This window comes from Lutjanus erythropterus, chromosome 4, assembly GCF_056507025.1.
Source record: "Lutjanus erythropterus isolate fLutEry1 chromosome 4, fLutEry1.hap2, whole genome shotgun sequence".
Classification (NCBI taxonomy): domain Eukaryota; kingdom Metazoa; phylum Chordata; class Actinopteri; order Lutjaniformes; family Lutjanidae; genus Lutjanus; species Lutjanus erythropterus.
In genome coordinates, this window is record NC_139320.1 from 47,603,830 (window position 1) to 47,617,001 (window position 13,172).

The following is a 13,172-nucleotide window of genomic DNA, read 5'->3' on the forward strand; positions in this document are numbered from 1 at the left end:
ACAGCGATGCTGACGTGTATTTTGTGAGACGAGATGTAGTTCACTGAGCGGTTTCACACAAAACTAGAAAAAACTACAACAAACCAACCACAAACTGAGACTTTTCTGTCTTGTAAAATGATTGTTTAAACTGACAAACATTAATTCATGACACAATTTAAATGGTAACAAAAAATATTTGTCTCTCCCCATTCACTGCAGTTCATATTTTTTCTGAAGTAAGGTCCCATGTGGCAAACCGGAAGGGGAGGGACTTTGCTTCTCTATTATCAGTTCAATTGTCCCCACACTCACATTCAGATGAAACTGAGATACTGAATGCAGCCAGTGGCCAAATACCACATCTGGTAATATCTTTTTTAGTTTCATTTAACTTTTAACCTAAAATATAATTTTTATATAAAGAATTTGTAGAATTTAGACAAAATATTTGAGTATTTTTTCTCATAAATGCTGCATACATGTGTACATAACTGTTCTAAATAGCACCATAATTCAAGAATGTAACACGGTTTCTTCCTTTAACTGCAGAGTAATAAATATGCAGCTGCGTTTGGATCAGACCTGCTGACATGTTTAGTCTCTCAGAGGTTACGAGTGTTTAATCATGACGTTTTCGTAGCACGGCTCTGCACCTTCATTGGCGATGACCTCAGTGAGACTCGCAGCGTCTCCTGCTGGTCCCACAGTCAGGTAGTTGCTCTCAGTTCTTTCTGCCCCGGGACCGCCACATTCAGCCCTCAGATCTGACCCCGAGTCCGCCGACGCCACCTCTGGCACGCTCTTCAGAATGCCCGACAGCGGCCTTTTCGGCGTGCTGCTCTCTGTTGACGGAGTGTCACTAACCCCAGCTGCATCAGGGGAGTTTAGAGAAGCTTGCTTTCTCCTGATTGGCTTACAAACGCCGACCTCCCCTCCAGACGGCCCTCCCTGCTCCCACACGCTCGCCCGAGCTCCGAGCTTCTTCCTCGGTGGTTTGGTGATCCCTTCAGCTGCTTTGGATTTGGGCCTGGAGGACTCCTGCTCCTTCTGTCTCTGGAGGCTGCCAAGCCGTCGCAGCATGGCCTGGACAGGACCCTCAGAGCTCGACTCTGTCTTCAACACAGGCCGTCCTGCTTTGCCCACCGTCACGTACACTGTGGTGACCTTATCTGACACCCCCACCTGACCATCAGAGGCAGACAGCTGGGTCCCCTTATGAGTGGCTGTGTTGGACAGAGTCCGTCTTCGTCCTGATGCCCCGGGGACCTGCAGGGTGGCCCGTGATGGGGTTCTGTCTACTTCCTGTTCCCCCGCCTCACCTTCCTGATTGTCTGTCTCCTTTGCATCCACTTCATCCTCCCTCTCCTCATCCTCAGCTCCATCCTCCTCCCCCGTTTTCGCTGCACCTCCCTGACTCTGGAGGGCAGACAGCATCAAAACCCCCCAGGGTGACTTGGGTTTGTTGCGCGGGTGTCCAGGGAGACCGCTGGGGTCCTGGGCCGAGCCACGCCGTTCCTTGGGGCTGAAGCGGGTGCCCTCTGCGAAAGAGACGGACGGCCGCTTGGCCTTGGCGATGCTGGAGGTGCGAGGGATGTTGAAGGGGGACGTGATGTCCTCACTGCTGAAGCCGGACGGGTCTAAGAACATGTTACACTTTGAGCTCATCTCCTGGAACTCGCCGCTCGCCACCGCTGGGATGTCTGACAAAGAGATGGAGACAGAGAAAGACATGAGACAAGATGGACAGGAAGTCTGCAGTGGAAGTTCTGCTCACCAATGAAAGAGGGCGATACAAAGTTGGGTTTATCCCTGTTCCTCTAGACACATCCAAGTAGACAGCGCTTTCACCTTTGGATCATATGTCAACTTTGCCACCATATTGGACAGTTAAGTTAGGAAAACTTTATTTCTTGTATTTCTTCATGTAAAAACCAGTGAATATAACACGACTCATTGCAGTCAGTTGAGAAATGCAACAGGTGGCCCATTTACATGTATTTACTAACAGTCCAGGCTTGCCCTGTCCAATATGGCGGCAATGCTTATGTGTCAAAGCAACAAGCTAAAGCGGTCAAAGCTGTATCTATGTTAGCTTAGACTAGATTCTATTTCAGACATGTAAAAAAATAAATAAATAAAGCATACAAGTAAAAAAAAACAAATATTCAGCACATTCACAATCACAAGACATTTCAAGTCTGAAAAGGAGTTGGAGGAAGTGAACACTTATCAAGTTTTACACCCATTTTTACATTTCATCAGTGATTATAATGAATACTCATGTTTTTTACCCTAGTTTTCTCCATACACAACTCCATTAAGCCCAACAAAAATAAACATTCACAACACAGCAAATAAGCAGCATAAGAGCAAATAAGTAGAATGAATTCATATGTAAATGTGTCGATGCCGTTCCGACCTTCTCTTGGAGGGACGCAGTAGAGCGCCTCTCCCTCCTCCTCATCACTGTCGAAGGACGACCCCTCGGTCAGCCAGCCGGAGGACGGAGGCTCAATGAAGCTGTGGTTGAACGTCAGCTCGGGGTCATGGTGAGACACTGTGGGTGTAAACAGATTGAATGATAAAAGATGAAGCTCATAAAGGCTGCTGTTAGGTGTTAAGAGACACCTGTAATTTCCCTCAGACTCAGATTTACTCTGTTGATTTGGCGTGTGATTGTTTTGTACTTGTAATCAAATATATTCAGGTTGGTGTAAAATAGGATCCATCCTGTTAATGATGAAAGATATGTTGGAAAGATTTTGTGTTTTTCGCTCCAGAGTCTGGCATTAATACCAGGATCTGTGCTGAATATTATTTTTTTTAGATTCAAAGCTTCTGCTGAGGATTTTTTATGTGAAGCTTTAAATGTCTGTCATATTTTATGAGATCATCACACTGAAAAAAATGCTCAATTCTGATAAAGTGAGACAACAGATAAAATTAATTAGTATTAAATCAACTTTCTTTCATGAATATAACGTGTCCTTTTTGTCAGCATGTCTCCCTTTATGTAAGCAGGACAGCAGTTTTTGATCAGAGTGAAAATGTTTTTGGAAAGCTAAATGCCAAAAACTGGACTGAGGCAGAATATTTTGTTAGATCAGTGATTCGTAAACCCTGGGGGGGGGGGCCACTGGGGGGGGGGAGCCACTGGGGGGGGGGGCACTGCGGAGGGGCCCGGAAGACAAGGGGAGACATACAGAATGAAACAAAGTTGAATGAATATGATCTGTGTAGGGGAAATGATTCTACCCTGCTAACCTTTATCTCACTACAATTCAACGTTTGAATCCATTTTTCATCAGTTACATCCCCAATTATTTTTAATAATTGATAAAAACTGTGGGGTGGGGGAATGCAAACTTTTTTCAGCTTTTGAAACGGGGCATGACTGAAAAAGTTTGGGAACCGCTGTGTTAGATAAAAACTAGGGATGTTAATTAATTATGAATCAATTAGTCGCTATGATTGAACCAATTAAAACATATGAATTGATAATTAATCAAGAGTCTAGAAATGGCAGCAATTACACCTCATTTGACACCGTATTGTCTGGCAAAGTTAAACTTGTGTTTTGTACCTCAGTAATGATGGATGATTAATTAATTGTTAGAAAACTGCACAAAATTTGCAACCCTAATAAAAGCATGTTGTAAATTTAGGAAATGATTACATCTAGATTTTGTCATTAAATTTTGAATTTCAGACTTTACAAAACTCTAGAATTATTGGACATGTTTGCATCACACAAGTCAGAACAATCCTACACAGCCGCCACTGGAATCTAATTCTACTACTAGTATAATAATATTAGTGAAGCCTGGAGTTTATCTGCAACCGTGCAGAAACACCAGGTTTAAACAGAATGAAGTGATGAGACATGCAAAAAAATATCTGCAAAGCATTTGAATACTGATTTAGAATTTAAATGTCAACTTTATAAACAAAGCTCTGAACTATTGTGTACAGCCATATTAATAACTGAAGCAATACTATCAATACTGTGCAGCAGGACTGACCAGTGACACGAGGCAGGCCAGAGGACCAGTCAGAGATACAGGGCAGAGCGGCGCCGATGTTAGCCAGGACGCTGTAGACGTGATATTTCATCCGAACTGCCCAGCCTCCCTCAGCCACAGCTGCCCTGGAAGAAAGAAGGTTTATGTTGTCAGAAATGTTTTGATGATTGTACAGCTGATTCACACTAATTCAAATCCTTGGTACCGAACGTCTTTCCATCACTGGAAATGTCAGGATAATATCACTATTATCAGTTTTAATGAAGAATACTTCCAGATTCTGGGCTATGTCACACAGGTATGAGTTTGTACATGAAGTACAAAGTTAGTCATGGCTCAAAGTCCAAGTAATAAACCTCTAATCTCATAAAAAATGAAAGCCTTGGGTAAAGTTCAGGGTGATCCAGTAGTGTTTAGGGTCATGATGTTGATATATGTGTGAGTGAGGTACAGACCTGTCTTTGCCATCGACAGGACCTCCTCCACAAAACAAACAGCAGCAGAGCACAGCCAGGAGCAACAGGAGCAAAGGAACCAACACTCCTGCTAGAACAGGACCTCTGACACCTGACACACACACACACACACACACACACACACACACACACACAACACACACACATACAAGTTAAGAAACATGGATGGATGAGTGGATGAGTGAATGGATGGACGGATGGACAGACATACTGTAGGGGCAGGCACCAGTGACTGGGTCGCAGCTGACCCCCTCCCCACAGTCACAGGCGGAGGAGCAGTTGAGGCCGAACTGCAGGGCGGGGCAGCTGCTGTTACAGCTGGAAGAGAAAAAAAAACATAAAACCACGTAATGACATCAGAGCAGCAAACACTAAACCCTGTGTGTGAATCATGATGTGGAAACACTGTGATGACTAATAAACACTGCAGCGTCACCGAGAAGAAAATTAAAGGGGACTATAATGGAGGTTGGGGGTATTTTAATCTGCTAACCTAAATCTGCATTTACCTAACAATAACAATACACTGTAAAAAAAAAAAAAAAAAAAAAAAAAAAAAAAACAAAGAAAGAAAACTCATAATTTCAAGGCAACTGTGTTTTGAAGTTTTGAATCAAACTTAAAAAAAAAAAAAGCTTCTCAACCTATAATCTTTTGTTTAGATTATTGACTTTTCTTCATTAAAAAAGTCTTAAATCTTTGAGTTTTACAAACCAAAAAGTGTATTTTACAACTTGCTAAGTAAATTCATTAAAGAGAAAGTGAATAATGGCTTATAATTTAATATTTGAAATTGATAACTGTAAGTAACTTCTTAAATACTGAATCTGTGGGTTTCTAACACTCAAATATTCTGTTTTTTCCCCTTTTTTTCTTGTTTGGTCCCTTTTTTTTCTCTTCTTGAGAGGGTATTTCCAGTTGTGTTCATGACTCTTTTCTTCTTTGATTCTCTTTTAAAAATGTTATCATACAGTGATTATAACTGTGACCATTTGAACTGACTGTTTGAACTGTATGTACATGTGTGCTTTGTTCAACTGTGGTCTGTTGAAAAACCCAATAAATAAAGTTTTAACGCAAAGTAGAAGAAGAAAAGTTAATTAGCGTAACAAAAGCTTATAGGTCAGCAAAACTTATTTTAGTTCATTTCAAACTTTAAAAGAGTTTGAACTTGACTTGCTTTGAAATGTGTTTTCTTTTGTTTTTTACAGTGTGTTGGTAACCATTTTCCAAAACATAATTTGTTTTATTGGCTTAAATTACACAAAATTATATGTCTTGATTTGAAGGTTTAAGAAACTGAATTCCTATTTATTTTTTCATGTTTGCTGACTGTTTGTCGTCTGGGTTTGATCCTCATCATCAACAGTTCATGACTGCAGTGCTGCTTAGAGACTGTCAAAGATGTCAGAGGTTCCTTGAACACACCAAGGAGGACAATTTTTCAAAACAGTCCATGGTCACATTACTACACAACAGTAATGTAAGGCAGACAAAAATAAGACAGTAAAGCATGTTCAAGTGTCGTACACCTACCTGTTTCAGTGTTTGTACCTGTACACTTCTTAGGAGATAAATGTAGACTTCTTGTCTCTTTCTTTAATACAGGTCTTATTTGGGGAATTCATAAGGATCATAAAATTATTTGTTCAAATGTGTTTATTTGTTATTTGGGTAAATATCCGACTAAACTTTAATGTGTTTTATGTATTTTCTGTTTCTTTCTGTGTGATTTACCTTCCCTGACACTTGGTTTTGTTTCTCTGTTCTCTAGGTGTCACTGTGGTGCCTCATAGAATTTGCTTTTTATTTTAAAGAAGAAATATTTAAGAGCTGTGTGTCCAGAAATGATTACTGTAGTCCAAATAGCTAGTTGGAGCCACAAACGGTGTATTAAATAGGTTGAAATCCTATTTAATATAGTCTCCTCCTCCCCAGACTCGAGGAAGCTCAGGCAGGCTGCAGGAACACTGCAGGAGCGCAACACTGAACTGACAATAACAAGGGAAGACGAGTCTCCCAACTTAACGCATTTCCTTAATCTCTGATGACATATCATGGTCTTTTTATGATCTATAACAGTAAATATATTTTTCATTTAAAAAAAATCTGCAGTAGATTTTCAGTCGCATTTCTGGATCTTACGATTTTCTTCTTTGATTTTTAGTTTGTTTTCTCTCCTGACAATTTCACAATTACACTGAGATTCATATTCCACTGCAGTGTTATGAACTGTTTGTGATAAATGCTCCAGATCCTGAGCAAATCAGCTCTGACAGTAGAGAGATAAATGCAATCAGCTTGCTTCCTTCCAGCTTCCTTGCTGTTCTAAATATGTACATGACATCAGTATTGTACCAAACAAAAACAACACAGTAATGAGTTAAAACACGCCAAAAGTACAGTGTGTGTATCAATTAGCAGCCTAAACTGAAGTAATGTTTGTTTATGGGTTAGCCAAGTGAAGTCAGTTAAGTTAACAACGTGGTGAAACACAGTGAATCCACAATTTAAAGCATTTCTCTCAGTTTAAATAACGTCACAGAAATGTATCACATAAGATTAAAAAATAAAGACCCCATTATCTTCTCAGGCAAGAACAACAACCAACACAAAACATTTTAGCTTCTCCTGCTTGTGCAGGATTCACAAGACTAATGTAATTGTGTGTGTGTGTGTGTGTGTGTGTGTGTGTGTGTGTGTGTGTGTGTGTGTGTGTGTGTGTGTGTGTGTGTGTGTGTGTGTGTGTGTCCAAAGAGAAACCTCACCTCTCTCCCTGAAAGCCTGACTGACAGACACATCTTCCTGTCACGTGATGGCAGTTACCATGGAAACAAGGGCTGCACAGGAAGCCGCAGGCTTCTCCAAACGTCCTGTTGGAGCAGGCCTCCTCACACCTGGCGAGACCAAGGACACAAATAATGAGGGCATCAAACTGACCAACATTCATTATCTAATCCTTAACATAAATCTCTCTACATGAAGGACGATCAAAACTGATTTTACTCTTTTCTTTTCATGTGGATATTTATCTCTCTCACACACATCAGGTCTGAGAGGCTACAGTTGACATTTAGGCTAAAAACATGGTGTAAATTGTGTCTTTTTGGGTCAAATTTTAATGTTGCGGCTTAAGGACACTTGGATTACATCACACGAGTGGAGCTTTGATGTTGTGTTGATTTTGGAGGCCCCTGTGGACAAAAAATGGTAGTGTTCCCACTGTAATAATCACAAAACATAACATCAAAAATCAAATTATCTAAAGAAAAATCTCCTCTTGCTTCTTTTTAACCAGCTAACTTTCGCCCAGTGACAGACTTTAAGAACAACTATAAATAGCTGATCTTTTCCCTGATGGTCTTGTTTGCTTATGTAGACAATGTAGAGGCATCAGTATTAAACTGAGACTGTTTCATAACCAGCTAAAAACTCCTTGTAACATGTTTAAGTACGCTGTAATTATCTCAAGGCTTGGGTTCGAGGTTCAAGGTTCAAAAATCTCACATTATCATTTGAAAAACACTGGTCTGAAACATGACAAACCCACAGGAGATCCAGTAACCTTCATGATAACTTAAAGTTACTACAAGGAGTTTTTAACTGGTTATAAAATCTCAGTTTAACACTGATGCCTCTATATGAAACACATAAGAAAACAAGACTGGCTGTTTCTGTACAGCTGTTCTTAAAGGCTGCCACCAGGAGGGGGTTCTCTTTTAAACCAGACAAAATTAACTTTTGTACTTGTAAAAGCAAGAGGATATTTTTAGTTTTATTTGTTTATTTTTTACTTGGATCATATTTTGTGGTTATGACGATGGACACACAACTAATTTTGTCCGGCCTAAATTAACAAAGTATGAAAGTTCCTTGTAGTAGCTTTAAGTATAGGATTGTCGTGTAAACACACATACACACCTGGGTCCGGTCCATCCAGGGTCACACCTCCAACATTTCCCAGTTTTTGGGTCGCAGGGTTCTTTGTTCCTGCAGCGTGGACACTTGTTCTGGCAGCCGTCACCATAATAACCAGAGGGACAGGGGTGGTCGCACTGTGTCCCGTTCCAGCCGGGCAGACAGGCATCACAGGCTCCATCAGTGGCAGAGCAGAGCTGGTTGTCTTTACAGAAACCACAGCTGAGGACAGAAAAACAGTAAGAAACACTTAGCAGTAATATAAGAGGTATTTAAATAAAAAAAAAAGTGTATGTACCTCACACGTACCTCATTTTACAACCACTGCCGTACTTCCCAGCTTCACAGGGCTGGTTGCAGAAGGGACCTTGGTACCCCGGATGGCAGAGGCACTGCCCGGTGGCCGGGTCACAGCTGCTGTGTTTGTGGTCACAGTTACACCGGCGGTCACAGCTGGATCCCCACCAGCCCAGCCCGCAGTCACACAGGCCCGTACGCTCATTGCACGGTGACATGTGACAGTTACATGTGCCGAGACATTTCGGACCCCAGTGGCCCCGTTGGCACTGACAGCGGCCCGTCAGCTGGTCGCAGCCGGGGCCCACGGATGCACCGTTGATGCACTGGCACGGCTTGGAGCAGGTCGGCGTCCACCAGCCCTTGTCGCAGGTGCAGTTCCCATGGACAGGGTGGCAGTGGCCGTGCCGGGCGCACTTGCAGGCATATTGGCACTGCGGACCCCAGCGGTTGGGGCTGCAGGTGCACTCACCGGTGACGTGGTGACAGCGGCCATGCGGGAAACACGGACACACCTTGCGACAGTCTGGAGCCCAGAACTCAGGGGGACAGCCTGGTAACAACCAAACAAACAGGGAACACATCATTCATAATACTGAGCAGAAACAGTGCAAACACTTTGCAGACAGATGGAACGTAACTTAGTAATTTACTCAAGTGCTGTACTTCAGTACAATTTTGAGATACCTGTACTTAACTTCATTATTTCCATTTTATGATACTTTCTACTTCAACTTAACTACATTTCAGAGAGAAAAATTAAGGGCTAGAGGAAGTTTTCAGATCCTTCACTTCAGTAAAAGTAAAAATACTCAAATAAATGTCCTGAATTGAAATGCTACTAAAGTAAAAGTATGTAAGTATAATCAGGGAAATGCACTTAAAGTATTAAAAGTAAAAGTACTCAATGTAGAGAAATGTTCCCTGTAACTTACACTGTTATATATGGAATCATTACTTTATTATGGCTCATACTTTAATGTAAAAGCAGGATTTTATTGACGTAGGTAATTAATTTAATAATTAATCTACTGATTATTTTCTCAAAAATAGTGAGAAATGTCATCACAATTACCCAGAGCCCAAAGTGACACCTGCACAATGTTTTTGACCAACTAAAAGTCCAAACCTCAAAATTATTGCAAATACACTAAAAATATTAAAAAAAATGCAAATGAAAAGCACAGCGTCTTAATATTTGTGAAGCTTTCTTGTTTTTGTATTAAAAATGACTCAACAATTGTCAAAATTTTTACCAATTAATGTTTTGTCAATTAAATAATAAACTAATAATTTGATCTGTACTTGTATAAACTGTTGGGTAGTTTAGCTGTCAGATAAATGTAGCGAAGTAAAAGTACAATATAAATATAAAAGCCTGATTACTTGTAATACAGCTTTTTTTTCTATTGTTGTTGTAGTACTTTTACTGAAGTTACAGATCTGAATACTTCTTCCTCCTCTTGGCAGCAGTGACTCATGTTATTGTGGTTTAGTATTAACATTCTGTACATTTATAAAAAGGGATCGGTGAGCCACATTGTCACGTGCAATTCATGAGGAATATTTACAGATTTATTATGTTGTTTTGTAAAAAAGCAATGTCAGTATCACATAGTAAAACAGAAATATTTGGTGCAGATTGTAAACAGTGAATCAAAGGACAAAACAGCTTCCGCTGGTTATTATAACTCACGTGTTCTACAGTGAGCTCCGTAGAAGCCAGCTGGGCAGCGACACACGCCAGGATACACACAGACCTCCTCCTTATGACAAGCCTGCTCACCCTCACACACAGCTGCACACACACACACACACACACACACACACACAGATATACAGAAACCAGGAAAACAGAGCAAATGTGGAGGCAGAAAAAAGGATAATTCCTGCAGATATCTGTCCATTAGAATAGTTTAACTCACCTATAGTGCACTCATTTCCCTCTTGACGCCATCCAGTGCAACAGACCAGAGTGGAGGCGTCCCTGAATATACAGAATGTAATCACATCTGACACTCAGCAAGTAAAACACTCAAAATAGCATGAGGAAATAAGTAAAGGGATGGTTCATCCCAAAATTAAAAATACATATTTTCCCCTGGCCTGTAGTATTGTTTACCCATATAGATTTTTTTTCTGGTGAGTTGCAGAGTTTTGTAAATATCAGCCGTAGAGATGTCTGCCTTCTCTGCAGTATAATGGGACTGGATGTCACTCGGGTTGTGGTGCTCAAGGAACCAAAAAAAATAAAGTCTGAAAAACTCAAAAGCAGTCCATCTTTCCAGAAATCAAGACCCGGTTACAGATCTTGTTTGTTAACAGCTTCGTGTAGGAACTACTTTCTTTCTAGTGGATGGGAAAGTCGTTCCGGCAGAATCTAAAGTAGTTCCAGTAAATTCTACTGCAGGAAGAAAGTAGTTCCTACGTGAAACTGCTCGCAGTAAGGTCTGTGGATTATCTTTGCTAAGCGGGTCATCATTTTTGTAAAGAGACACTGGTGTTGATTTTTTTCAAATGTATTTTTTGGCACTCTGAGCAAAAGTCAGGTGTCATTAGTTCCATTATACTGGAGAAAAGACAGACATCTCTACAGCCAGAATCTCCAAAACTCTACAACTCACACACAAAAAAAAGGCCAGGGGGAAAATGTCTATTTTTGACTTTTGGATGAACTCTCTCTTTAAACAGAAAACAAGACAAAATCTATCCTGTATTCAGACCAAGGAGCTCCACCACATGTACACAGGAAATCATACTAATTTCCAAAAGATTTCAAAAGCTTTTGGTCACGAGCTTGTATAACTGACCAGCTCCGGCTGTCATCACTTGTCAGTTAAATAGTAAAAAGATGAGTGTGTGCTGGTGACGGTTAAGTTGAATTGTACCTTGGATTGTGGCAGACGTTCTTCCCAGCAGGATCCAGTGAGTGTGAGGAAGACAACGAGCAGAAGAGCAGAACACTCAGAGCTCTGAGGAGGAGATTCATCTCCACACAGACTCCGAAAACCAAAAACGAGGCACCAAATATCTTTCCGTCTCACGTCTTTACGTCCAGCCTGGTCACAACCTCTTTCTTCCAGTCAGAGGGAGCACAATGAGAAGCAGAATCTCTCTCTGTCTGCCCCTCCACCCTTCCCTCCTTCTCTCTCTCCCGTGAGTCGTCTTGCGGCCCCCGCCGCAGCCACAGAGGTCGAAGCCCCTGGGTTTCCTCTTCCCATTTCCTGGGGAAGTCAGAGCCACTTCCTTCTATTCAGCCAGACACAGAGCTTTTTAAAGATGGTCGAACACTAACACACAAAACTCGCCGCACACACTGGCGGGACACAAACACACCCCTGATGTTCACCCTTTTCCCAGAATCTATTGTTGACAGCCTTCCAGGAGATGATGAAGAACGCCTTCGTCCTCCTTATAAGTCTTGAAAGTCAGAACAAAGATGATGACGTGATCACTTTGAGCTCCTGTAAAAATTTGATTTTATTCTCCAGCAGCATTTTTAATCTTGTGCTGTTTTTTCTTGAATCATTGCAAAAAATGCAGAGATCAATTTGATTTTCAATATAATTGCATGTTTAATTGATTTTATTGAATCTTGAAATCTCAATATCACAGAAAATCCACATTTTGAATATTCAAACATCACATCAGTAAAATTCACTCACATGGCAAATGGCATCTGAAATCTGTTTTCGGCAGCAAAAACTCTCCTTTATAAACTTGCTTACAAAAATAAATTGTGAACACAGTATTTTAAGAAAACATTATCTGATTGGAAGGTCATTCATTGTCTGTCAACAAATACAACATCACTGGTCTGTCACTGTCTGAGTATGTCAGATATTTAGAGGGAACAGAGGGGTCATACAGAGTAAATGTTGTTACTTTATGGTAATTCGTCGGCTAAAACAACACAAAATTCCTCATTTCCACAAGGAAACTCATAGCTTCTTTTTAAAGTAAAGTAACCAGTCTGCATAGGCAGTTACACCAGCCACCACACATGTGCTCACATGCACATGTACTCATGCACATTTTTGGCACCAACATCACACACACTCCAGCCAAAGGCTTTGGCTCTGTGCAATGAATGAAAATTAAGAAAATATAATTTAACAATACAAGTGGTAAGTTAAGGCTTGAGGGGTTAAAAAGCACTCACCACTGGAAGAGGCTGACAAAATGACTACAACTCTGAGTACAGAAGTGCTTCAAATCATGAAAGATACATGAGCAAACACATGGCTTGAAAAGTCTCCTACTGAGGTAAAAGATACATGATAAAACTGTGGTAAAATATTGATTATTAGTTATAAAATTAACTAACGCCCTCTTGTGGAACAAAGGTGAAGTTGAAGGGACAGTTCTGATTCATTTCAAGTAAGGTTTATGAGGAACCTTATAGATAGTCAGTGTATTATCTACAGTAGAGGCCAGTCGACACCCTCAGTTTGGAGAGGCAGCAGGAGTACCAGTA

At 40.9% G+C, this 13,172-nt stretch overlaps 1 protein-coding gene across 2 annotated transcripts; it reads right to left on the reverse strand.

The window, feature by feature from the left end:
• Positions 1 to 336: 336 nt before the first annotated feature.
• On the reverse strand, positions 337 to 12,032 carry scarf1 (scavenger receptor class F, member 1). 2 transcript variants are annotated; one of them, XM_084718166.1, is made up of 11 exons: positions 11,584 to 12,032; positions 10,621 to 10,682; positions 10,392 to 10,493; positions 8,708 to 9,248; positions 8,402 to 8,620; positions 7,249 to 7,377; positions 4,692 to 4,798; positions 4,460 to 4,571; positions 4,005 to 4,129; positions 2,402 to 2,539; positions 337 to 1,682 (listed from the first exon to the last, which is right to left on the reverse strand). In XM_084718166.1, the coding sequence occupies exons 1-11, from the start codon at positions 11,682 to 11,684 to the stop codon at positions 592 to 594; spliced, it is 2,727 nt and encodes a 908-aa protein (XP_084574292.1). In that variant the 5' UTR covers positions 11,685 to 12,032; the 3' UTR covers positions 337 to 591. The 2 variants fall into 2 exon arrangements, with proteins under 2 accessions (XP_084574292.1, XP_084574293.1); XM_084718167.1 differs by lacking the exon at positions 7,249 to 7,377.
• Between the last annotated feature and the right edge of the window lie 1,140 nt (positions 12,033 to 13,172).

Bases quoted from the DNA above. Each gene is read 5' to 3' on its own strand.
- scarf1 (XM_084718166.1), bottom strand. From the start codon at position 11,684: ATGAATCTCCTCCTCAGAGCTCTGAGTGTTCTGCTCTTCTGCTCGTTG. The intron at 7,378-8,401 runs GTGTGTATGTGT...TGGTCTCGCCAG, and splicing joins CCTGGATGGACCGGACCCAG to GTGTGAGGAGGCCTGCTCCA. The intron at 4,572-4,691 runs GTATGTCTGTCC...TGTGTGTGTCAG, and splicing joins CACTGGTGCCTGCCCCTACA to GTGTCAGAGGTCCTGTTCTA.